Source organism: Periplaneta americana, chromosome 10, assembly GCF_040183065.1.
Source record: "Periplaneta americana isolate PAMFEO1 chromosome 10, P.americana_PAMFEO1_priV1, whole genome shotgun sequence".
Taxonomy (NCBI): Eukaryota; Metazoa; Arthropoda; class Insecta; order Blattodea; family Blattidae; genus Periplaneta; species Periplaneta americana.
This window is the reverse complement of record NC_091126.1, coordinates 32,519,550-32,547,024: the sequence shown is the minus strand read 5'-3', so window position 1 is coordinate 32,547,024 and position 27,475 is coordinate 32,519,550. Positions and strand designations below refer to the sequence as shown.

Genomic DNA, 27,475 nt, shown 5'->3' with positions numbered 1-27,475 from the left:
TTCGTCCAAGATATCCACATTTATAAAATATGCGGACAAAATAGCAATATATTTTTTTTATTTATTTGTTTTTAATAAGAATTTGAACTTTCTTACAAGACTTGGCTTATCTTATCTGGTGAATATTCTGTCACGAGTGTAAACGTGACTTTGAGGGATAAGTTATTAATCAGTCCATTTTCATTGTTCATTTTCAGGCTACAGTACCTACAAAATCATGGCTGTGAACTTGCATGAAATCTGCCGCCTTTGCTTGGAGGAAATAAAGACTCCGTCAGCATCACTGAAGGAAGGGAGCAGTTTACTCACAAAACTACGGAGGTTTCTGCCTGTTTTAAAAGTGAGTTTCAGTCTAGCATGATATAAGGACCAGCCTATGTATATTGCATACTGTCAACAGCCTTTAGAAAGCCCGTTGATGGGAGAAGGAAAAACATGACCCCTCATCCTGGGATATATGGTGTTAATTCCCACCGAAAATAAACTTGGGAAAATCCCTTAGGCTAGGTCCACATTGCGCCAAACTTTTACTGTTTCAGACATCTTCAATACACACAGCAGCAAGCAATTCATTACCAAACACACAGTTGCTATGAGCCTTCAAGTTAAAATTGCAAATAGCAGGACTTCTTCTATTAACATAAGGAGCTTCTCAGCATCATACTTCATATAAAATTTGGTCTAATTTATTTTAGATAAAAAAACTCTATTTGTTAGAGTAGCCTATGTGATGACAGTTTTGTTTATATACATTAATATAATAATTGTATTTTATTAGGATGTGTATTTTCCGGGCTAGAGGGCTGTGGTCAGTCGGTGTTACAACCAAACGTTTCGTCCACTACTCCGGTGGACATCTTCAGTGGCGTGGTACACGTGTGCGGAGAGATCTGCTGTGTGTATCAGGAACTGGCATTGAGACTGGTAGCACGTCGATATTTAAGGTGTGGGGCTGTTGTTGCTTGTCGTTGTCGCCGCGGTCCGCACTAGTGGCTTCGGTGTTCTGATTGTTTGTGGTAGTGTCTAATTGTCGGAGAAAGGGTTTGATGTGTGTGCTTCTGAGGGCCGGATACCAAGCTTTGTTGACCTTGAGACCTTCCTCCTTACGATTAATGTTGTTTTTGTGTTTATGAATCTCAATAGCTTCCCGATTTAACCTGGCATAGAAGTGTGGCGTACTACTTAGGATGTCGGTGTCCTGGAACCTGATGTTGTGATCCCCATCATTATAAGCATGCTCGGCTACGGCTGACTTGTCCACGTAACCTAGACGGCAGTTCCTTCTATGCTCGGTGATTCGGGTCTTGAAGCTACGCTGTGTTGTACCTATGTACACTGACCCACAGGAATGCCAGTTCCTGATACACACAGCAGATCTCTCCGCACACGTGTACCACGCCACTGAAGATGTCCACCGGAGTAGTGGACGAAACGTTTGGTTGTAACACCGACAGACCACAGCCCTCTAGCCCGGAAAATACGCATCCTATCAACGCTGGCCGTGAAAGCCTACATTCCAAGATTATATTTTATTAGTCTATATATTCAACAGTATATTTTTCAATTCTGTAATTTTCATTTCAGGTTTCGAATTATACTGTGCCTAAAATAATAATCAGTTGTAAAATATATATAATCTCATTTAGATCATTATCATAACCTCTGTTTAAGTTCACGGAGCAGCATGCTGTATATGCACAAGACTATGGCTGTTCAGCGACAAAATCATTCACAAAACAGAAGTGGTAAGCACAATAAGCCTTAGGCTGTAGTGCAAGCCTTCGGGCCCCTCATCCATAAAAAATATGTAACTTATAGTAATAATGTAAATAACAAATCGATAATTGATGATAAATTGATATAGGAAAAAATTTTTCTTCACCTGTGGATTACTTTCTATGGAATATTTCAAACAACTTGACTATACACTGTGTCAAATTACAGTCAGATGCAAAGATGTTTCTAGATCAGTGATCGCCAAAAGCTGTGTCGCGACACATGCCCCTGTCTCCACTCAAGCGTAACCATGGCATCATACCCTCACCCTCTGTTTACAGCCTTCACTTCGATATAAGTAAAGACATTTATCAGCAGCAGACATGTAATGTTACAAGTGTGTTGGATAATATGTTTCGATGTCTTTTCCAAAACAGATAATATGTAAAAACTTAATTTTAAGGGGCATGGAAGGAAAAGTATCTCTTTTGTGCAGATGGCAAAAATATGAGATACTTAATTTGTTGTAAAATTTTAAATGAAGTATAAAAGAACAATGTACGTTGTCATTATTCTTCTTGTTATGAAGACTACCACGCCCTTACCTGTAAGTTGAATATTTCATTAATAAACGAACAATAAAAAGTATCGGCTTCTATGTATTAATCGGAGAAAAATACTTCGACTTTTTTTCGGCATATGTAGTGTAATTTGAATATTTCACTAATAAACAAACAATAGAAAGTATCGGATTCTATGTCTTAATCAGGGTAAAATACTTCGACGTTTTTCTGAAATATGTAGTGTAATTTACATACAACTTCGTGAACAGCTTGATATGTTTTTCTAATTTCAAATATCTGCTGATGTAAAGTAGGCCTACACGTTCTTTTTATGATAAATAAAATATATTTTATTTTGTTAATAATACAAAAATAATGAATAGGAGGATAAAAAGTTAACACAGAAGAAAGTGTGTGTACGTAATTAATAAGTAGAAGAATATTATATTGTTTTTGTTTTTTGGTCACAGTCCGTCTATGCACTGTTATTCACTGGATTACTTGAGGAAATACCCACTTCACCCCTCTTCCTGCGATAGTGGTGGGCGGGTTGCATTTCTATTACGTCACAATCTCGTGGTGTTTGGCAACCACTATTCTAGATTTTGACTGCTGCAAACAAGTAGATATGAAACAACCCCAGCTGCCTCTCCCTGCTTGGAACAAACAAAACGATTCATCTGCATAGTGTGTTCATGTGACTGTCTTTAACCTGCTTATCAAGGGATAGTTGGTTGTAGCAAACTGAGTCATTTTCATTCAGCCTGAAACAGTTTTGTTTGCTGCAGTGTGGGCTTAGCCTTAACATTTTTTAGAAACACTTTAAATTAACAGCACTTTGAATTAAGTAAACATGTTTATCCACGTTGGTTTGATAATGCATACTTATCCATCATCATAATATCACCATGGTAATGGCATTCATTACCGCACTGAGTGCGATATGTAAATGATTATTGCGCTCAGTCAACTTTTGTATCATGAACGCAGTGAACGTATTATTAAATAAATGCGGATAAAATATTGTATGCAACTAGTGGGATGAGCATAATTACTGCTCTCATGTAATTATAGAACTCGGCTTATGCCTTGTTCTTGCAGAACACATTCGAGCGTTAATGATGCTCATATCCCACTAGTTGCATAAATAACTATTATTGTATCTTAATGAGCTATTTACACAAAACCCCATCAAAAGCCAAGTGTCTTCTACTCTTCATAATTGTTTTTATTGAATTTCGTTTGTTTTGACCAATGCCGAACTCCTGATTCAACTTGTTATCTATTGGGATGAGTTTGTGTTCATTGTATCCTTATTGCTCGTATGATAGTGGTAATAATGTTAAATAAGCAGTGGAACTTCGTACTTAATTGTTTTCATCTGTGTGATTTTATAATTATCACACAAATCTACTATGTAAGTTGAAATGGAAAAAAGCAAACAAATATTTCAATTCCTTATTCTGTGAAGAAATACAATGAGTAAAAATTATATATATTTATTTACTTGCTACAAACTGAAGGAGGTTTTGGCCTCATTCACTGGCTTCTTCCATTCTACTCCATCCTGAACTTTCTCTTCGTTCATGTAGACTGTGTCTGTGTGTTTTTTTTAACCCATGATGTAATTTTGTAACTATCGCTTTTCCCAGTCTATTCGTTTCATATGACGTAAGTTTTCTTTTTTAGGTTTTTACACCATGCTATGAATGCAGAAACATTCAACATTTTAGAGACATATTTTGGTTCCATCATCAGGGAGAGCGAGACAAAATGAACAGATATTCTCCAATCCTGGTAATGGATCCAACAGATAGGTCACTCTTTCCTTGTCTCTCCCAATGATGGAGCTAATATGTACATCTGAAGTATTGGATGTTTCTAATAAAAGGAAGCAAAAAAGTCCGAAAAAAATATACACTAAATGTAAATCATGAACGTCTTAATTCATAATTCTTTTATACTTGTTTTATATCACTGTACAATCAAATATGCATGTTTGTAGCACTGCATACGATTGATGTTTCATTACATTTATTCTACACTGCAAAATAATTATCATGACACCTGTTAACTTTGAACATACTGTAGACTCTCAAGTTAAGTGCTATTTGAGTATAGCTACATCACGTACACAGGGGCATGGATTATGTTGTGAGTCTCAGATGAAACACAGTATTATTGTGAACACCAAATGTCATATTCTTTATACTGCACTGTAATCCTGCTAAATGCACCTTCTCACAATTTGTGCAATATAAAAGTAAGTCATGTTCACATTGTCACTGAAAGAAAATTGTAACAATGTCAGATGGTGGCAAAAATGATGCCTGTGAAATCATGTTTCTAGTGTTTGACTCTCCTATTTTGGGCATGGATATACTGAATGAAAATTAAATCATCTTTTAGGACTTTATTAACGTAAATTAAATGCGAATGTCATTTGGATGCGTAGACATATATACTGTAATTGTAGTGCAATAATCACAAACATTACATTAAAATTGTACAAATACAAATTGTATGCGTGTACCTATGCCTGTGTGTATGTACAGGGTGGAAATGAAATAGCCTTGAAGATTTTCAGAGCTATTAGCTCATGTTGTATGTAACAAAAAAAACTATAATATTATATTGCTAAAAACTTGATAGATTTTTTTTTTCAGAAAAAAAAATGTTTTTTCTCAAATGTTTAACAACCTCTTATTCGCTAACTATTGGGAGTAGGATCGTGATTTTTATCCATATCGATAGGAAAACTAAAAAAGAATAATTTATCCCTCTGGTGTATTTCAATAGCGTGGACATTTTTCGTGTAAATTTAATTTTAAAAACCTCTAATTTCAAGCCACTGCACGATGCAAGTTGGTTGCAACACAGTGCTACAGAACAGTTCATCTAGCGAGACATACCGAGTTTGTTGACCTCTTATCACGAGAACAGTGTGTTAGCGGCGATGTTGCTGGACTACTGAAACTTCAAACTTAATTTTGTAACTAACCGTGTTTTAATCACAAAATGTAATATAGGTTTTCTATTCATTTCAGTGTACCCTACCATTCCTTTCAATCTGAAACGTTATTTCACTTCCACTCTGTATATGTACATTGGCAATTTAAGTGCAGTTTAAGGAAAATGCTTATTTTCTGCTTTGACAATAATTACTTATTAATTTATCCAAAAATTATCCCTAGTGTAAGGCATTCGGTGTAATGTTTTGTAGTAATTAAAGTGTCTGCAGACATTACATTTCAGCTGATTTTCCAGTTATTGGCACGGAAGTAATTTATAATTTGAAGCATTTCTTCCAACAATTTTCAAGTAAAAATACAGAATATAAACTTAATCTTACAGGAGAATTATAATAATACATCATTAAAACAATGCGCAATGAACCAGGATCTCACTCTAGCTGGGAAAAATTATATTTTTCAGTGTCGCTGAAGTTGGTATTTTTACTCTGTAAACAGTAACCAGATTTTACTAAAGATTATTATTCGTTTGGTCCTACAGAATATATCTGTTATGGTAACAATTAATATTAGAGGAGAAAAATTCGCTCCGGTGCTGAGGATCGAACCTGGGTCCTTGGTTCTACGTACCAAGCGCTCTCACCATTGAGCTATGCCAAAGTCCAATCCACAGCACCGTAGTCAGGCCACAAAGGGAAAAACACTGGAGGAGGGGAGTTCGATCTGGTGCTGTGGATTGAACTTCGGCGTAGCTCAATGGTGAGAGCACTTGGTACATAGAACCAAGGACCCAGGTTCGATCCCTGGCGCTGGAGCGAATTTTTCTCCTCTAATATTAATATTAATCAATCAGATGTCTGCACTTTAGAAATCCACAACGCAAAAAGGGATTCGGCAAGATTAACAACAGTAAATACACAGTGGAAGTTGATGATTGGTAAACACTCGGGCTGTCCACACCCAGTTGTGAGTTAGAGTGATGCAAGGGAAGATCGTTCTGTGTTGTGCTTAAGCAAAATATGTTTTTATTTCCATGTGGAAAGTCTGCCCAAGTGTATGTACTTTTGGTTTATATAAAGTTTAATTTATTTATTCGATGTTAATATTGTTATAACGGTGTTTGAAATTAGTAAATTGAAAATTAAACTTTCGGTCATGAAATTCATTTTTGTTCTGAGATTTAAAAAATCGGGAATCGAACCCACGCCTGAGCACAACTCCGGGTCAGCATGTTAACATCTCAGCTGACTGAGGTACTCGGGAGGCCTTTTGTTTATTAGTCGTTGTGTAATGATATTATATCAGCTATTTTCCAGCTTGTAATTTTCACGTAAAGAACTTAATATTACCAAAGAGATGTTAGATTTAATTCCTTTGAAGGAAACTACAACAAGAGGGGATATTTTTTGTGGTGTTGAACAGTCATTGAATAGAAATGGATCGCCTGCTGAATAAATTAATATCAGTAGCGACAAACAGGGCACCAGCCTTAAGAGGGAAGCAAAGTGTCTTGATAGGGATTAAGAAATAATCAGAGAAAATCGATTATGCGCTTGTAAGCATTCACCGTATAATTCACCAGTAAGTTCTATATAGCAAGGTTTTTAAAAAATACCATATCATGTATACTGTTTTGAAAGCAATTAACTTTGTCAGGTCGCACGTACTTAATCATAGACAATTTAAAGATTTTCAACTATCATAGAGTCTGATATTACTGATGTCCCCTTTTACTGTAATTTCCGTTGGTCAAGCAGGAGGAAAACCCTATCAGGGTTCTTCCAGTTGCTAGAATATATCACAACATTTATAATAAGTAAGAATAGAGAAATTACGGAATTGTCTCACTCAAAATGGATAAAAAAATCTTGCATTTCTTGCAAATATTTTTGAACCTGAACAATTTGAAAGAAAGTTACAAAGAAAAAACTTGTTAAATTATAATATGACTAATGCTATTAAGAGTCTCCAATTTATTTCACTTTCCAAACCCACTGTAGACACTAATAAATACTGCAGTATTGTAAGAGACCTCGAAAAATTTTATATGTGATTTAAGGACATTGAATTGAATCAGCCTAAGCTAAAGCTGTTTTGTCAACCTTATGCTCCCAATTCAGAAAATGTTCCTCCAAATCTGCCACTAGAAATAATTTAGTCAATGATACTTAATTGAAAAAGTTTACAATGATGACTTCCTGAACTTCTGCAGATAAGTAAATTCTACACAGCATCTGGAGGTACGTAAATTTGTGGTGCAAGTAACTTCCATCTTTGGTAATACATTTATTTGTGAACATTTTTTTTAATAATGAAGCTATCAAAACCAAATCAAGATCAAATTTATCCAGTAGAAACTTACAGTATGTATTTCTATTTTCTGTCACATACAACGTTTTGCCAAATCTAACAAGATTAGAATAATTTCAAGGGAAAAATTGTTCTGGGGCCGGGAATCGATCCCGGAACCTTTGGCTGAACGCACCAACACTCTACCACCTGAGCTACCAATTGGGTTTGTAGAGCATTGGTATATTCAGCCAAAGATCCCGGTACCGATATCCGGTCCCGGAAAAATTTTTCCCTTGAAATTATTATTCAAGTCTGCTTCACAGGGAGCTTTACCTGAAAGATAGATTTGCATAACAAGATTAGTTTCTGAAAGTCGTCAAAGCTTTTGTGCTTCTGACGAGAGTTTGTCAAATTAAAGAAACACATAGGCCTACATTGTCTTAAGAGATGCAGTAGTGGACTAGTTTCAGATTGTGTGTGGCTCTCTTAATGGTTGTAATTTTTCTCAGGTAATTATTTGTTTACTACAATGTACAAGTCCACACCTTGGAGTAATGGTTAGCACATCTGGCCGCGAAACCAGGTGGCCCAGGTTCGATTCCCAGTTGGGGCAAGTTACCTGGTTGAGGTTTTTTCCGGGGTTTTCCCTCAACCCAATATGAGCTAATGCTGGGTAACTTTCGGTGCTGGAGCCCGGACTCATTTCACCGGCATTATCACCTTCACCTCATTCAGACACTAAATAACCTAACATGTTGGTAAAGCGTTGTAAAATAACCTACTAAAAAAAACAATGTACAAAGTTTTGCTTAATTAAAGGAGTTTTTTTAATTACATGTTACGTTTTAAACTCATGTTAGTGCGAATGTGTAATCGATTCACACCTGTCTTGTGTTACCTGCTATAAACAAAAGAGGTACTGTCCACTCCACCTTCCTGGCGCACAGACGAACTGAAGGCCATTTGTGTGCTTTTTCTCTGACATCGCTGTCCTATGTGTACTGCTTCTCATTGCATTTTATGAACAATGATTTGTTACCATTTAGTTTTGTTTGAACCATGTCTACACTAAACTAGATTTACTACTCATGGTCATCAGTAGAACCAAAATTCAGCACTGAACCCTGGCTCATGTCAGTGGCATTATCATCTTCATTTCACTCAAATGCTAGATAATCATCACAGTTGTTAAAGCGTTGTAAAATTGTGTGTGTGTGTGTGTGTGTGTGTGTGTGTGTGCGCGCATGCGTGTGTGCGTGTGTGTGTGTGTTTTTTTTTTTTTTTGCAAAACGAATTGCATTACAATTTAATTTTGTTTATGATAGAATGTATCCAGTATCCTGCTGTTATAAAAGGCCTGCCATTAATCTCATATTCAGAAATTATTATTAAAATTCAAAACATAATAAGTAATTTAAATACAAGCGAGATACAGTCTAAAACATGAGTAAACAAAATAGATCTTACCTCTTTATTCATAAACAAGTTTGGATTTATTGTTAAATGTTATCAGATATCTTTCTTATGTAGCTTTTAGCACTACGGTGACATCTAATCTTGATGTACCTGCCATTGGTTAATTTTCCTATTGCTAAGATATGATTTATCGGGAATTTATTTTGTAAACTAAGATGTACAGTAACTTTGAGGAAATGACTGATATGTCAGGCTGTTACAGTACTTTATTTTCTGGTCCTTCGGTGGCATACTATTATTTTGCTTCTGCAGCTGCCTAATCACTGCTTCACAGAACCTACATATTTTTGTAATATGAGGAGAAATTATGACAAGCCCCACACAGCTCTTAGCAAAAATGCTACATTTTTCGTAAAAATCATCATCATACATTCAGTATTTCTTCATATTTGTCACAGTACGTTTGTTTGATTCACTACAAACCCTGTAATATAAACACTTAATTTTTCGGAATACTCACACATTTGCTAATAAAAGAAAAGACGACAATATTGTTATTTATTTCAGTATATCTAAGCTAATAAGCTAGTGTCATATGTAGCTAGTTGGCGATGTATGCAATGGAGGGAGAAAGGAACTGGCCACCCTACCCCCTTATCTCCTGGCCTAGTTGCCTCATAAGTGGTGCCTTCTTGGTATCATTTGTAAGGTTCAGACCTGTCTTCGGACAGTTGACTGAACAACAGCAAGCTCATAAGATGCATCTGATTCCCAAAGCATATGAAATTCAATTGTGCTTGTTCTCCTCCCATGAGTACAGTGTGGTACAAACCAATGAGCACTTAGGTAATTCTACTGTGTTACTTTTAAATTTTGGCGTGGATGAGTATATTTTTAGTTGGTTATTTAACGACGCTATATCAACTATCAGGTTATTTAGCGTCGATAGAATTGATGATAGCGAGACGGTATTTGGCGATATGAGGCCGAAGATTCGCCATTTGCCAACCTCGGAGAAAACCCAACGAGGTAATCAGCCCAAGCGAGAATCGAACCCATGCTCGAGTGTAACTCCGGATCGGCAGACAAGCGCCTTAACTGACTGAGCTATGCCGGTGGCGACAAGAAATTGCCAGGTCCTTTATCAGGGATAGACATGCCTTAAATCTGATACAGACAACCCAGCTTTACTTCCCTTTCAAAAGAACTCATGTTGATTATTATCACGCTCGAAAATCCACTACTCTCAGCCACTTGAACATTAAACCCAGTGGCGAACATGGTAACCACTAGGAAGTTAACGACTGTTCCAAATGTTAGACTTCTTCAGTTATCAATGGACTTACTTCTCGCTTCATTAGCCACTATTACTGCTTTTCACTGGACTTAGTTCATGGAAAGCATAGCCTCGTAGCTGCCCAAAATATCATAACCATTCACACTTAAGCAACATTGCCTAGTTGTAACACTATACTCTATAGCTGTTTGTGCGGTAATTTAAATATCACGTGTGCCAAGACAAAATATTGTAGCCTGGAAGAAAATTAATGTCTGTATAGATAGACCACTATTTCCTGCACTTATTGGTAAAACTCCCATATTTTTTGTCCCATTAACACTTTTTTTAGGTCTGTTTTAGTCTTAACAGTGAGTGTCTTTGTTTTAATGTCCATTTTGACACCCTGTAACTCCTAAATTACCACCTCATGAAAGCAACACTTGAGTCGATGAGATTTCATAGACACATTCCTGACATGACCTACTCCATTGCAAATTCTATCAGCTTCTTTTGTTTCTGGCTAAGTTGAAGAGAAGGCCTGATGACTTTAACTTTGCCAGAATTAATAAATAAATCAATATTATTATTACTATTATTATTACTTACTTATGGTTTTTAGGGAACCCGGAGGTTCATTGTCACCCTCACGTAAGCCTCCCATTGGTCCCTATCCTGAGCAAGATTAATCCAGTCTTTACAATCATATCCCACCTCCCTCAAATCCATTTTCATATTGTCCTCTCATCTATTATTATTATTATTATTATTATTATTATTATTATTATTATTATTATTATTATTATTATTATGTGTTATCACGATTCACTCTTTAAAAGCTGTGAAGTTATGGAGATAAGTTTCTTGATTCCTGGTTGTGTTGGATATTATAGTTCCTTGTGCTGACTACAAAACTAGTGTTCTATACATACAAGTTTTGGTGTTTACATTATTATTATTATTATTATTATTATTATTATTATTATTATTATATGTTATCACGATTCACTCTTTAAAAGCTGTGAAGTTATGGAGATAAGTTTCTTGATTCCTGGTTGTGTTGGATATTATAGTTCCTTGTGCTGACTACAAAACTAGTGTTCTATACATACAAGTTTTGGTGTTTACATTATTATTATTATTATTATTATTATTATTATTATTATTATTATTATATGTTATCACGATTCACTCTTTAAAAGCTGTGAAGTTATGGAGATAAGTTTCTTGATTCCTGGTTGTGTTGGATATTATAGTTCCTTGTGCTGACTACAAAACTAGTGTTCTATACATACAAGTTTTGGTGTTTACATTATTATTATTATTATTATTATTATTATTATTATTATTATTATTATTATTATTATTATTATTATTATTATTATATGTTATCACGATTCACTCTTTAAAAGCTGTGAAGTTATGGAGATAAGTTTCTTGATTCCTGGTTGTGTTGGATATTATAGTTCCTTGTGCTGACTACAAAACTAGTGTTCTATACATACAAGTTTTGGTGTTTACATTATTATTATTATTATTATTATTATTATTATTATTATTATTATATGTTATCACGATTCACTCTTTAAAAGCTGTGAAGTTATGGAGATAAGTTTCTTGATTCCTGGTTGTGTTGGATATTATAGTTCCTTGTGCTGACTACAAAACTAGTGTTCTATACATACAAGTTTTGGTGTTTACATTATTATTATTATTATTATTATTATTATTATTATTATTATTATTATTATATGTTATCACGATTCACTCTTTAAAAGGTGTGAAGTTATGGAGATAGGTTCCTTGATTCCTGGTTGTGTTGGATATTATAGTTCCTTATGCTCACTGTACAAAACTAGTGTTCTATACATACAAGTTTTGGTGTTTACATTATTGTTATTATTATCATTATCATTATTATTATTATTATTATTATTATTATTATTATTATATGTTATCACGATTCACTCTTTAAAAGATGTGAAGTTATGGAGATAGGTTTCTTGATTCCTGGTTGTGTTGGATATTATAGTTCCTTGTGCTGACTGTACAAAACTAGTGTTCTATACATACAAGTTTTGGTGTTTACATTATTGTTATTATTATCATTATCATTATTATTATTATTATTATTATTATTATTATTATTATTATTATTATTATTATTATATGTTATCACGATTCACTCTTTAAAAGATGTGAAGTTATGGAGATAGGTTTCTTGATTCCTGGTTGTGTTGGATATTATAGTTCCTTATGCTCACTGTACAAAACTAGTGTTCTATACGTACAAGTTTTGGTGTTTACATTATTATTATTATTATTATTATTATTATTATTATTATTATTATTATTATTATTATTATTATTATTATTATTATGTGTTATCACGATTCAGTCTTTAAAAGATGTGAAGTTATGGAGATAGGTTTCTTGATTCCTGGTTGTGTTGGATATTATAGTTCCTTGTGCTGACTGTACAAAACTAGTGTTCTATTCGTACAAGTTTTGGTGTTTACATTATTATTATTATTATTATTATTATTATTATTATTATTATTATGTGTTATCACGATTCAGTCTTTAAAAGATGTGAAGTTATGGAGATAGGTTTCTTGATTCCTGGTTGTGTTGGATATTATAGTTCCTTATGCTCACTGTACAAAACTAGTGTTCTATACGTACAAGTTTTGGTGTTTACATTATTATTATTATTATTATTATTATTATTATTATTATTATTATTATTATTATTATGTGTTATCACGATTCAGTCTTTAAAAGATGTGAAGTTATGGAGATAGGTTTCTTGATTCCTGGTTGTGTTGGATATTATAGTTCCTTATGCTCACTGTACAAAACTAGTGTTCTATACGTACAAGTTTTGGTGTTTACATTATTATTATTATTATTATTATTATTATTATTATTATTATTATTATTATTATTATGTGTTATCACGATTCAGTCTTTAAAAGATGTGAAGTTATGGAGATAGGTTTCTTGATTCCTGGTTGTGTTGGATATTATAGTTCCTTATGCTCACTGTACAAAACTAGTGTTCTATACGTACAAGTTTTGGTGTTTACATTATTATTATTATTATTATTATTATTATTATTATTATTATTATTATTATTATTATTATTATGTGTTATCACGATTCAGTCTTTAAAAGATGTGAAGTTATGGAGATAGGTTTCTTGATTCCTGGTTGTGTTGGATATTATAGTTCCTTGTGCTGACTGTACAAAACTAGTGTTCTATTCGTACAAGTTTTTTGGTGTTTACATTATTATTATTATTATTATTATTATTATTATTATTATTATTATTATGTGTTATTATGATTCACTCTTTAAAAGATGTGAAGTTATGGAGATAGGTTTCTTGATTCCTGGTTGTGTTGGATATTATAGTTCATGCTGACTGTACAAAACTAGTGTTCTGTACATACAAGTTTTGGTGTTTACATTATTATTATTATTATTATTATTATTATTATTATTATTATTATTGTTGTTGTTATTGTTATTATCATCGAATCATTTTAGGAGAAAATATCTTTGCACAAACCAAACACCTTCGCAATTAATCAATTTGCCTTCTTCAAGTGCTAAGAAGTCAGACAAGGAAGATTGTTTTTAAGATTTCTTTTCCTTTAAATAAATTAAGTCTAAGGAATAGTTTCACTAGCTCGGCTTTAGGGCAGTGACTGAAGACAGTGACGAAAATGGAGCTGACAAACTGACGAATGTGACTTGTGGTGGTGGCGGCGGCGGTGGCAGTGAACTACATCAGACATAAGTATTTTGCTTTTCAATCTTTAAGAGAGGAACAAAAACAACAACAACAATAATAATAATAATAATAATAATAATAATAATAATAATAATAATAATAATAATAATAATAATAATAAGACTAATAATATTGATGATAATCATCATAACAATAGTAATAATAATTATTATTTATTTATTTATTGATATTTATGTGCTGGACAACAGCCATTTGCCAATAAAAGTCCAGCATAGTGATACAAATAATAATAATAATAATAATAATAATAATAATAATAATACATAAAATATTTGTATTTTATTTTGCAAACCTTGTGAGTATTAAAGTTAATACATCGATTTACTTTAGTTTTGTGTCTTAACTTAAACGGAGTGGGAACACATTGTATTAATTAACTAGTACATTCTTCGAAATGTAAGCTATTGCATTTGTAATGAAATGATTCACAAATAAATGTTATGTGACAATAATATATCCCTTACGCACCTACAAGAGACAGAGAGAGATTTTGCAGTGCCATGCTGAGTTCTGAGTGGCGGAGACATAGGAACTGAGTCACGTGAAATGTATTATAATAGCTTTTTATAGGCAGTCTTGAATTGGTGGGAAGATGAATAAAATTGTTTTTATATTACAGTCATATTCAGAAAAGAAAAGGTAATTAGCAAGAGACTGCCGGTCTTTTACAAGGTATGTGACAAAGTTAGTGGGTTAGTTGAGGGATATCTAAGTGATGTGAGGCCGAGGAATATGTGAAAAAATCTTAAATCTTTGAAATCATATCACTTAGATATTCCCTCAACTAACCCACTAACCTTTTCACATACCTTGCAAAAGATCGTGGTCGCTTGCTAATTACGAAAAAAAATATATATATGATCCTGGCTGAATTTCTGTGTTCCTAGTAATTTATCAATCTTGTGTGTGTCAACTAAGTAATTGAAAATATTTTTTGTTGTGCTCTACATCAATAGTTAAATAGTCAAATGAGTTACTGCACAACTCGGTTTCGTTAATGCAATCGAGTGTTCTAAATGTTAGCTGATTTAATATATTAAAAGCTTAAAAAATAATATTGTACCAGGAATTAAAGCAAAGCTAGGTACTAAATTCTGTTGAAACTTTAAGTTCATGAAATGGAAGGAAACTAAGACGCAGATTTGGTTTCTCTAACCAGCACTTCTATCTTTACGAGATGTTTCAGGGTATTAAAGCATGAGTGTACTGCATTATCTTTGAAAAGATTTCTCTCTTGAGAATTACTGAAGCAATATTAAGTGAATTATTTGAACTAAAGTTATCAGTGTTTGTGATGACAGATTTGCCCCTTTTAATAGTGGCCAACCACCTTGAAAATAATTCTGACTTTTGCAAAGGACACAGCAAACAATAAATTTAATTGCGACGTCAATACGTATTTTCGAAATTAACGAGCAATCATGTCATTATATGCTTTAAAATCGTTAGCGTTTTTCCCTTAGCACCTGATGATATTCACATTATCTAGGAGTGTGACTTCGTCACACTAAAATGTCAACTGTTTATTGTTGTTTAGTCAACTCTCCGAAGACAGGTCTGAACCTCACAAGTGATACCAACAGGCACCACTCATGAGGCAACTGAGCCAGGAGATAATGAGGTAGGATGGCCAGATCCTTTCCCCCTCCATTGCATACATCGTTAACTAGCTACATATTGATACCAGAGCCTTTCGTAAGACAATTGAATTGGTGTAATTATTAGGCGCACAAAAAGTTATCATTGTATCAAAATTACATAACAATGCTTCGGAATACATATGTGCCTTCTTGCTCTTGTCTTTCTCCTAATTAAGATATTGCGCGAATTTGTAGTGTCTGTATTTTTTTAATTATGGTTTTCTTTTATGAGGTGTCATCAATTAATGAGGAGTTATAATTAAAACCCCAGATCACATATAATAGATTGCTCAGCCTTATAGGCTTGAAGGCAACAACTTTAATCAATTTCACTATGCTGTCATCTAACTACTGCGTAAGAAGTCACGTTATAACTCTCATTTGAATTGCATGGAGCAACTGTACTTCCATCTAGCGGTCTTTCCCAATCGATGGTGATGATCCTGGTGGTTGTTCTCTTGCACATGCTACCATTTTTAACATGGCGATGGCCAATCTGTTATAAGTGTGATCAGAGCTAAAACCCAGCCCTAAATTATGTCATCAAAAATACACAATTGAACATCTCACTGCAAGAAGGTTGTAACACGCCATTTTTAAAGTAAATTTTCCATGTAGAACGATTTGTGTACCATGCAAAGTGTGTGTATTGAGTTAATATTGACAAATCTAATATTTTGGTAATCACATTTCAGTTGTCGATAGTTGTTTGGGAGCAAAAAGCTTGTAATCAGTCTGTAGTTAGATCTTCACCTGTCGTGCAGGCAGTCTGGTTCCAGTTTTGGTCAGGCCTGAATCCACAGTGACATTTGTGGCAGACAAAATCGCATTTGTAGTTTTTCTCGGGGCTCTCCCATTACCCCATATTAGACATCTACATCATTCTTTCCAATCTCAATTCCATTATCATTCCATAGATTTCCCTGAACTCTGGTTGGCACAGTCAAAAGGCAACTTACAATGTAAGCAACTGTTACGACCTTCTTGCATGGGAAAACACTTCGTTTTGTACAGTTCCACATATTGTTATACATGTATTATGGAATGCAAAGTAAAAATAGAAAACATTTTCGAATATAAAATTCTAGTTGAAATTAATATTTTTTCTGCTGTAGAATTTGGAATTTGTATGTTGAAAGGCTTTTGCGTTGATTATGTGTTACTTTATGGAATCTCTAACGTCATCTTACGTATATTCGAATGGTTTTCATGCTTTCTTCTACCATCATCAAAAGGTTTAACTTAATCTTTCCTTGGAGTGTTTGCAAACGTCTGGGAATAATATTATATCATTTAAATTGACAGATTATGTTTGGTTCAAAATATCGTCGGATTTGCCTACAGTTCTACAATGTCAAAACTGTCATAATGTCTTACAGCATTCACCAAACATGGACAAACTTTCTCGAGTGAGACGTGGAGTAACACTTGCACCAATTGTTGCAAGTTTCCACAATCTGTCTTGGCTATATGATAAGAAACAGAGTGTATTCGTGAAAGAGAACAGTGTCAGTACATTTTAAAAAAGTAGAGGACTTTTTATGAAAACTTGAAAAGAGATTAGGTGATTTTTGCTGTGCTGAAGAAAATAAAATAATATAATACACCATTTATTAATAATTATTTCTGATAATATAGTAATAGATTGTATTGGTAGCTTTGATGTAGCTTACTTACTTACTTACTTACTTACAAATGGCTTTTAAGGAACCCGAAGGTTCATTGCCGCCCTCACATAAGCCCGCCAGCGGTCCCTATCCTGTGCAAGATTAATCCAGTCTCTATCATCATACCCCACCTCCCTTGATGTAGCTACTGTGCAGAAAGAGAAAATTCATAAAAGAGCCAAAAGGTTGTAATTTACAATGTAAGAAACTATTGCAGACTTTTTGCACAGGAAAGCACATTGTTTTGATCTTTACAGAGAATAAAGCACTTTTTAATGTTCCTTTTTCAGTTGAACATATATTTATATACATAATAGGGAATGCAAAGAAAATCAAATAAAATTCTAGCAGAAATTTAATTTTTCATCTCTTCTAAAATTAAAATTTGCTTGTTAACAATTTTTGCCCATAGGTATTCAGTTATGCTCAGTAGCAGATTGAAACATTAAGTTGTTTCAAAATGTGGGATTTTTATCTTGTATAATAATTGTGTCTGGTTGTGAAAGTTGGACTCTCACTTTGAGACAGGAACAGAAGTTAAGGGTGTTCGAGAATAAGGTGCTTAGGAAAATATTTGTGGCAAAGAGGGATGAAGTTACAGGAGAATGGAGAAAGTTACACAATGCAGAAGTGCATTCATTGTATTCTTCAGCTGACATAATTAGGAACATTAAATCCAGACATTTGAGATAGGCAGGGCATGTAGCACGTATGGGCGAATCCAGAAATGCATATAGAGTGTTAGTTGGGAGGCCGGAGGTAAAAAGACCTTTGGAGAGGTCGAGACATAGATGGGAGGATAATATTAAAATGGATTTGAGGGAGGTGGGATATGATGGTAGGGACTGGATTAATCTTGCTTAGGATAGGACTGATGGCGGGCTTATGTGAGGGTGCCAATGGGCCTCTGGGTTCTCTAAAAGCCATTTGTAAGTAAGTGAGTAATACAGTAGAACTTGGTTATAGCGACCTCGTTTTGTGCGACACCTTGCCTATAACGTCAAATATTCTGTGGTCCCAAGTAATTCCCCATAAGACATATGCTTTCCTACCTTGCTTAATACGACAAACGCATATGCGTCTACCTCGCATATAATGTCATTTTCAACCTTAGTTTGGAATACGATTTTCTAAGAACCAAAGTATTTTAAGAAATATTTTGTTGAAATCTGATCCTGACAAATTCTTTACAATCTCCTTCTGTCATAGATCTCTGGAATGCAGGAGGATTCCCCATCCCATTGTAAGCTGCCCGAATTCATGCGGTATTAGATCAGTTTCGACAGAAAGTTGTCAATAAGTGCATGCCTTTTAACGCAGTATGGCCATTAAAAGAAGTGAATGACGCTTTAGAAGTCATTAGAATTATGAACATGTTCTATAAAGCTAGGGGAGGGAGCAGTGAAATTGCAACTGAAATAATGAACAGAGAACGTAATTTAGCCCTAGAAAGTGTGTACTGGGCAAGTAGAAGACAACAGAGTAGAATGACTGATTACTTCACTTCTAAGTAAAGTAGTTTGGTGAGTACTGAACAAACTGTTTTAATACAGAATACTGTATTTATAATTATAGGCCTACGTGTATTTTATTATGTTCATTGTAGGCTTAAAAGTCAATACATAAATCTAAAATAAGTCTAATTAAGTTTGTTATTTTTCATTTTCCACCTCACTAGATTAATAATGTGAATCTCAGTTACTACGACACTCGTTTATAACAACATAATTTTTAAGGTCCCGTGGATGTCGTTATAACCAAGTTCTACTGTAATTGTGTCAGAAATTCTCATATAAAGCTCACAAATTATTTTCATTGATTTACAGATCCATCCAGGTGATGGTCTCCCAATACTGGTGTGTGATCAATGCGAAAGTCTGGTAAATATCTGTTACAACTTCAAGTTGCAAGTGGAGAGATCAGACTCAGCCTTGCAGAAATACTGTATCAGCCAGCAGTTCGCACAGGTTTGTTTACTAATTGTGTATGACTCAGTGTATAATTTAAGTGTTCATCGAAGTTTATTTTAAGTTCAGCATTTACCAGTTAGGATAGAAGTAAACTGTTTTTAAGAATAATATTTAATTTAAGCAAGTGGAACTCAGTCTCCTTACCAGGGTACATCTATCATAGACTGCTAGTACTTACACTTCGTAAGCAAGTTTTCAAGTCAATATGTTTAATTACTCACTCAATTATAGCTGTTTTTAGTGTCTTTAGTGTGTTTCTTATAATATTGCATGCACATTTCTTACACTAACACAGCTATAGCGTAGTATGCCAGAGTAGCAAGTATAATATATGATCTTCGTCTACTGCTCTATTTTCAGCACTTTATCTGAGAATGAAATTATATCTCATAAAAAGTAAATTACTTATGAATAGCTAAATAAATATATATATATATATATTTTTTTTTTTCCCTTTCAAACTACATTTGTAATTTATAATTACTAAAGAAATGCTGAGAAAATTTTCTTATCAATTTAAATTGTGAACTACATTAACAGAACATAATGGAATAATTGTTAAAATAAGATTAAATTTGCTATGTTAATATATTTCATTTTAATATCCTGCTTAAATTCTTTTATTGTATGATTAAAAGTACTTTATGATTAACAACTCTTGTAGAGGGAAGAAAAACACTTTGTCATGATGCCCACACAGCTCACAAGCAAATGTTCTGATGGGGGCAGATAAAAAAGTAAAATCTTTTTCTTCCACCATGTTAATAATGTCAAAAGAAGTGCTTATACAAATTTTGGCCACTCGACCGCAATTACGAGGCGGTCCAGAAAGTGATTTTCCCTGGGACCGTTTATAGAAAAAAGCACAATTGCATAGAAATATTTATTGAAACAGATACAGCAATTGTTGGGCTATTTGTCAACATATCCCCCACTGGAATTGTCATACCATAGGATCAATTTTTGTGTTGTAGAAATCAGCTGCCTCAGATCGGAACCAGCGTTTGACTGTGTCTGCACTTCCCTCTGTCGATCCCATGATATGAGAAATGTCTCAATTCCGATGGAAAATATGTTGAAAAATAGCTCAACAATTGCTGTGTCCGTTCCAATAAATTTGCCCATGAAATTGTGTTTTTTTTTCTGTTAGTAGCCTTTGGCAAACTTATTTTTTACGGCCCTCGTAATTGCGGTCAAGTGGCCAAAATTTGTGTAAGCACTTCTTTTGACATTATTAACATGGTGGAAGAAAAAAAAATACTTTTTTATCTGCCCCCATCAGAACGTTTGCTTGTCAGCCCTGTCACATTCTTGTCGTGGCCATGATTAGGAATACACCATTTCCATGCACGCTATTCTCACCGTTGCTAATAGTCACAAATAACTCAGTAAAATTGGTTCAGATGTTCCTGATGTTGCAGTTTCAAGATAAATTTCTATATTTCATTGCTTTGTGGACTGTAGATTGTTTCCATAATATCCAGCTCAGCCAGTGACTCATGTGGAACCTCGTGGACTGGGTTTCACTTAAGTGACCTGAAGTGAAGCCTCATATAGTAACAGTCTGCGACTTGAGACGTATTGACGAAACTAGTTTCTATAAGAGTGCTGTACATCTGCCTTGACGCATGGTCTGGACTGCATGCTCAGTGGATGACGAAGTGGAAATTCTTAATGGACTTATGTCACTGTACGACAAATACGTTCCGTGGAAAACTAAACGTGTTAAGTAGTGTCCAGCACCATGGATGACAACTAAGTTTAAAGATCTGATTGCCGACAGGGATGTCGCTTACCAAAAATATGTAGATGGGATAAAACAGATGACAACCTACGAAACTACAAACGACCAAGAAATATGACGAATCAATAAATACGAAACTGAAATATATACACGGACTAATTGATTTAAATGAGAATTCTAGGGACTTGTGGAAAAATATTAATTCAATCGGATTCGAAAATAAAAAAAAAACACACACACACACAATAAATCAGCATCCCATTAGAATGTCTCAATGAACACTTCACTACGCTGCCAACTAACAGTACTGACCATACCTCACAGCGACAGACAATGGCAGAACCTCAGATAGCTGTCCCACACAGAGACTAATTTTACTTTTTATACGTTACACCCATTGACGTCAAGAAAGCTCGTAAACACATCAAATCCAAAGTGACATGTTCAGACGACATTAGTATCGCGATGATAAACAAACTTATTGACGTAATCTTACCAACTGACACACATTTTCAATGCCTCGCTCACAATATCCATTTTTCCTAAAGCTTAGAGAAATGTCTTTGTGCGCCCTATACCCAAAGATAAATGCCGAAAACTCCCAACGACTATCGCCTTCTACCTGCCCTGTCGAAGGCATCAGAGAGAATAGTACACAGATAACTCACTTACTACCTAAACAGGTATGAACTCCTGGACACATATCAGTCAGGTTTTCGGACTTGGCACAGTACAGTGACTGTACTGTTGGAAGTAATGGAAGACATCCGAAAAGCTATGGATGTATTTAAATTGTAATACTGACACTATTAGACCTCAGAAAAGCGTTTGACACTGTAAATATCGACTTACTGACGAGAAAATTACGATCACTCCAGTTATCAGACAGCACAATTTCTTGGTTCTATTCTTATCTCAGCTAATGTCAGCCACTGTTTCCATTGGAAGTCGAACTTCCTCTTGGCGTATCATTGACTCTGAAGTCACTCATGTATCTGTACTAGCACTACTATTATTCACTTTTTACGTAAATGACATCCTCTCAAACCTACAACACTGTAAACATCACCTTTACGCAGGCGATTTACAAATCTATATCCATACAACCACTGACTCACTCAATGACACAATACACAACCTTAACGAGGACCTTGAATCTGTATCTGCATGGAACAGAAAATTTGGATTGAATCTCAGTGCAGGAAGATCACAAGCAATTCAAGTGGGACATCAACGTCTATTATGCAATATTATCCCTGCTTTTCCAGTCAAATTAAATCAAACAATAATCCCTTTTGCTTCCTGTGTTAAAAATCTCAGAGCTTACATCGATACGCATTTAAACTGGAACACTTAAGTAACTCATATTATCAAACAAGTGCTTCCCATACATTCCTTAAACAGCATTCCAAAATCTCTCTTGCTATCACTAAAAGAAAATTAGTGGAAACACTAGTAATGCCTCACTTTGATTATTGTGATTTACTACTGACTGACCTCAGTGTCAACCAGTCGTAAAGATTACGTGTTCATAATTCTTGGGTTTGCTTCATCTGCATTGTCCATTGCACTGATTACATTACTCCATTCTTCCAAACGCTAAACTGGCTATGGCTTAATGAATGTAGAAATTTTCATTCCCTTGTTCTCCTTTTCCAAGTCCTTCAGACTTCTACACGTACCTACCTACCTTGCCTCCTGCTTCAGTTGCCTGTCATCGTATCACAAGTTCTACCTACACACGCATAATAGCCACATACTAGCCATGCCAACACAAAAGACATCACGTATTCATCATCATTCATTGTCTTGCTATCACGCTTGTGGAATACCCTGCCCAGTGTCATCAGAGACTGTCGGAATTTAACAGTATTCAAAAACAAACTTATTAAACATCTTACTGCGTAGAGTGCAATGCAGTAAACTGAGTATTCAAACTTATTGCTAATATTTCGAAATTGTTCCTGTTTTATTTCTCTTGATATTTGTACAATCATTTACTTATTTTTAGATATTTAGTCATTTTCTTTAATCACTAATATATTAGGCAGTCATTGTATTGCATTCGTAATTTGTGCCCATTGTGATTCCATATTTTAGCGTTTGTAGTTTTTGTATTTGTATTTGTAATTTTATTTCTATTATTTACTTCTTCTCTGCATTTGTTTTTTGTATATGCCTATTTGTATTCTAGTGGTGTGGTAGATAAGACCTGATGGCCTTAACTCCACCAGATTAATTAAATAAATAAAATAAATAAATAATATTTTGCTTATTTTGAACACAGTACTTCGCCCTGATAATAACACCAGTCCTGCCTTCAAAATGATAGTGTATTCGTTCTTATTTTAAAATATAATTTGGAAATAACAGTCAAAATATAATTTGGAAATAAGTCATAATTGCAAGTAAAAATATATCTGTTGAATATATTTATTAAGATTACACTAAAGCTGTGCAGGATATATTTCAAGGAATGATTATTTTTCCGCGTATTTTTTGTGTCGGATGTTTCTTTATTGGATTATTTTACGATGCTTTATCAGCTGCTGTGGTTATCTAGTGTCTGAATGATATGAAGGTGATAATGCCGGAAAAATGAGTCCAGGGTCCAGCGCTGAAAGTTACCCAGCATTTGCTCTTAGTGGATTAAGGGAAAACTCCGGAAAAAACCTAAACCAGGTAACTTGTCTCAACCAGGATTTGAACCCGAGCCCTCTCGTTTCACGGTCAGGCATTCTGTTACTCCACAGTGGTGGACATGCCAGGTGTTAGAAGACATGTACACATTAGGGACTAAAGTATTATTCATTCTGAAATATGATTTTTCTTTTTTGTCTCTTAACAAACAATTGAAATGCATAATATATACACCAAAATTGAATTTTAGTATGCTTTCATTTACTTTTATAGCATGTGACAATATTGTCATGCTAGTCTGTGTGGTCAAAATTTACAAAACAGTCAGTTACCAAATTAGAGTGTCTATACTTATATTTATTATTATTATTATTATTATTATTATTATTATTATTATTATTATTATTATTTTTCTTACAATGTCTCTTACGAGTATATGTCTTATCCTTACATACTACTCAAATTAGTTAATATGTACTGTATATTTGAATTTGAATGCTAGAATTATATTTATCATAATCTACAATGCATGTTACATAAAGTGACTTCACACAAAAATTGAAAAAATTTTTAACTCAGAACTGTTACCTAATATACTATATATACTATTGAATAAAGCAATAGAGAAAATAGAAACAATTGAAATTTTATGAATATGATATGGAACAAAGCACTGTACAAAGAGTCCAATGTAACACTGTCTGCATTGAGTGCGACCAAGACTTTGACATTCTTCCCCAGCACACCTCCTTCTCTTATAATTTGGTATTGGCTCAACGAGATGATCTCTCTTATCATGTTATTAGTCCAATAAAATACGACCAGAGATTTTAATGTTGAAGGTCGTTCAGGCTTTTTGACAGTGTTTGGAAGACTGTCAAGTAAGTTTGAACAACCTCACATTTGAAATTTAGCTGTGAAATGTCGGATCCTGGATTCCTTTTCAGAATCCAGGAATTGTTGATACATCTAATAGCTACGTAAATATCGTCCACCACTGCTTCCTTCCTTGTTTTCCAATTCTGTATGCAAAACTATTGACATCCATTTGATCCAATTCTTCACAAATTAATATAGGTGTTATATTCTGCAAATAACTGCTGGGAATAGTGTTCAGCTAATGTCAGTGGATGTATTCTGTTATCTGTTGAAGCTCTTGTTACAACAGAATTATCCATACACTAAAAATGTTTTTCTTGCTTACTGCTATATAAGTATTCATATGTTTCTTGGCTCTTCTTTTCCATTATGTTAGGCAGTGGCGTAGCGTCAATGTAAGCTAAAAAGCTCAGCTTCCCCAGTTAATGATAATTTCATAATAACCTGCAGTTTATGAACAAAATTATTTATTAATTTTAATAGAGTTTATATTTATGCGTTAAATATTGTGATGCGGCAGCTCAAGATGATTCGTGATGCAGCAGTAAACAAGAAGCCTGCACACACTAGCTTCCAAGCAGACCGGTTTCTTTCATTCATTCTTCTGTGTAACCCACCCCACAGATTTTTCCATCCCTTTCTAACTAAACTACCCTGGTCGCAAGGCTCGCAAAAGCTAGCTTTTACATTCAAAATAATTTAGTTTCAGAGTTATCCCTTTCGTGAGTTGTGTTCAGTTGAAGTGTTAGTGTGCATTGTGGCTGATATAATAAATAATGAGTGAAATAACAGTTCCTGACACCAATTTACTTGAACTTTTTAGGACAATTCTATTATCAAGACTGACTTACGAACAAAAGTGTGAGTTAGAATACAAATGACCGACTCCCTTGCTGTCAATGAAGGACATAACCAAAACACAGAAGCATACTTACGTAATGATAGTAATACTGTATCTATTGACCGTTAATATTGTGATTTCTCTAAGTATGGCAGGGAGAGGGAGTATGGCGTGTCTATTTGTTAGAGATACTGCATGTGTAAACAGTGAAATCATATTTTACTATGTACCATTTCAGGTCATGCCTTATTGGTGTTACTTACGAGGTTCCAACCAATCTTCGACTGCTGACTTGACATTGACTATTATTTATTTTAAAACTATATTTTTGTAATACGTTTTCTCATATGTACATGAAAGACAACTTGACTTAGCTTCCCCTGCTCAAAATTTCATGCTACGCCACGGATGTTAGGTTGGATAAGCAGACAATCTTATGGGACACGATTTTATCTTATTGTATCTGTTCCTCCATACCCCAACTCTTAGAGATACTTCGACAGATTCATGTCCGTGAAAAATTATCGAAATATAAATGGAAAGGCAAATGATTCAACTCTTGAGGCAGACCATCTGTCATTTGCCGCATAGGACTCAGATTTCTGTTAATATTTATTGCTGAAATTAGGGATATGTCTCTAATAAACTTCAGAGTTTATCAGATAGTCGCTCTCTGGGTTCATACACCAAACTTTATACATAAAAGGGATTTGTATACCTCTCAAAAACTCTTTACACGCATGACGACCATAGTACTTAATCATACTTTTGTCATAATTTATTTCATGAAAGGGCTTGAAGTGAAAAATGAACCTCTTCTTTAATAATTTCATAAGAGGTCTCTGTTTCATTTTACCATTGATCATATTAATAATAGTAATAATATTAATAATAATAATAATAATATTATTATTATTATTATTATTATTATTATTATTATTATGATAAGAGCAAGAATAATATTAATAGCAATATATCCAAAATCGAATATACTTAAATACTTGTTGGTGAAGACAGGTACTTTCAAATTCTAATCTTGAAGTGCCAGGTTTGAGATATGGCAGATATACAGTATGCCTTAAGCTCACTGAATTTAGTGCTTCTTTTTCATGTTTAACGGTATGAAAGGGCAGGTGCCTTGATAAAACTACTCACAACTTTTATGTCCATCATAAATTCCATTTACACTTGGCATGCAAAGCTGATGCTCTAGTCCAGATGTGCTCACAGTGGGCATATTTCTCACTGGGTGCCCAGTGCAGGAGATGGGCAAGTGCAGGAAACCTCTTGTAAATGTAAACAGACAGTGGTGTCTCTCAGAAGACCTTTCGTAACCAAACATTAATGTCGCTGGCGATTTGTAACTTGCATAGTTCTACTGATACAGTATTTAGTGTTTATTTATTTAACCTAATAGAGATAAGAACATCAGGCCTTTTCTTGCCCTTTACCAGGGTATTACAGCTACAATATCAAGATTGCAATTAAAATTAAAATTGCAATTAATATCAAATTTATGATTACAATAAAATCGAAGTAGTAAAACATTACTTGATTAATAAAGACTGGACAATTTATTATAGAAGTTAAGAACAAAGAAAGAATTAGTTACAGAAGTACAAATTAAACGAATAATTTTATAGGAATGAAATTATAGAAGATTAGAGTATTTTATGCTACAATAAGAGAGCTATTTACAAAGAGAACAGAACAAGTACTGGCACGACATTTAAAGTGACTCTTTTTGTTCAAACTGGTGAACGTGCCAAATGCTTAGTATGTGGACACTCTGTTAAAGGAATATATATATAATGTTCAGCCACATTACAACAGTAGGCATGCTCAAACATATGATGATACTGCTGGAGATGAGCATATGCAAGTAATAGAAAATTTAAAGCAATCCGTCATCAGTGAGGTAAGTTGTTTTAGGAAAGTACAGTATTGTTCCAGACATTTTCCTGTTTATTGCAGAACGCAGAATAAAAATACATAAAAGAAAATCATAATGATAACATTTCGTTGTGTACATAATGT

The 27,475-nt window shown here is 34.1% G+C and overlaps 1 protein-coding gene across 4 annotated transcripts in view; it reads left to right on the top strand.

Moving 5' to 3' along the window:
- LOC138707565 (zinc finger protein 431-like) overlaps positions 1 to 27,475 on the top strand; it is a 52,410-nt gene that overhangs the window by 21,352 nt on the left and 3,583 nt on the right. For 3 of the 4 annotated variants that reach the window (XM_069837150.1, XM_069837149.1, XM_069837151.1), the window contains 2 exons: positions 198 to 340; positions 19,191 to 19,331. In XM_069837150.1, coding sequence (XP_069693251.1) covers positions 198 to 340; positions 19,191 to 19,331 — 284 coding nt within the window. Of the gene's footprint in view, positions 1 to 197; positions 341 to 19,190; positions 19,332 to 20,798; positions 24,059 to 27,475 lie in introns of those variants that run through there. The other variant, XM_069837152.1, reaches the window with a different exon arrangement.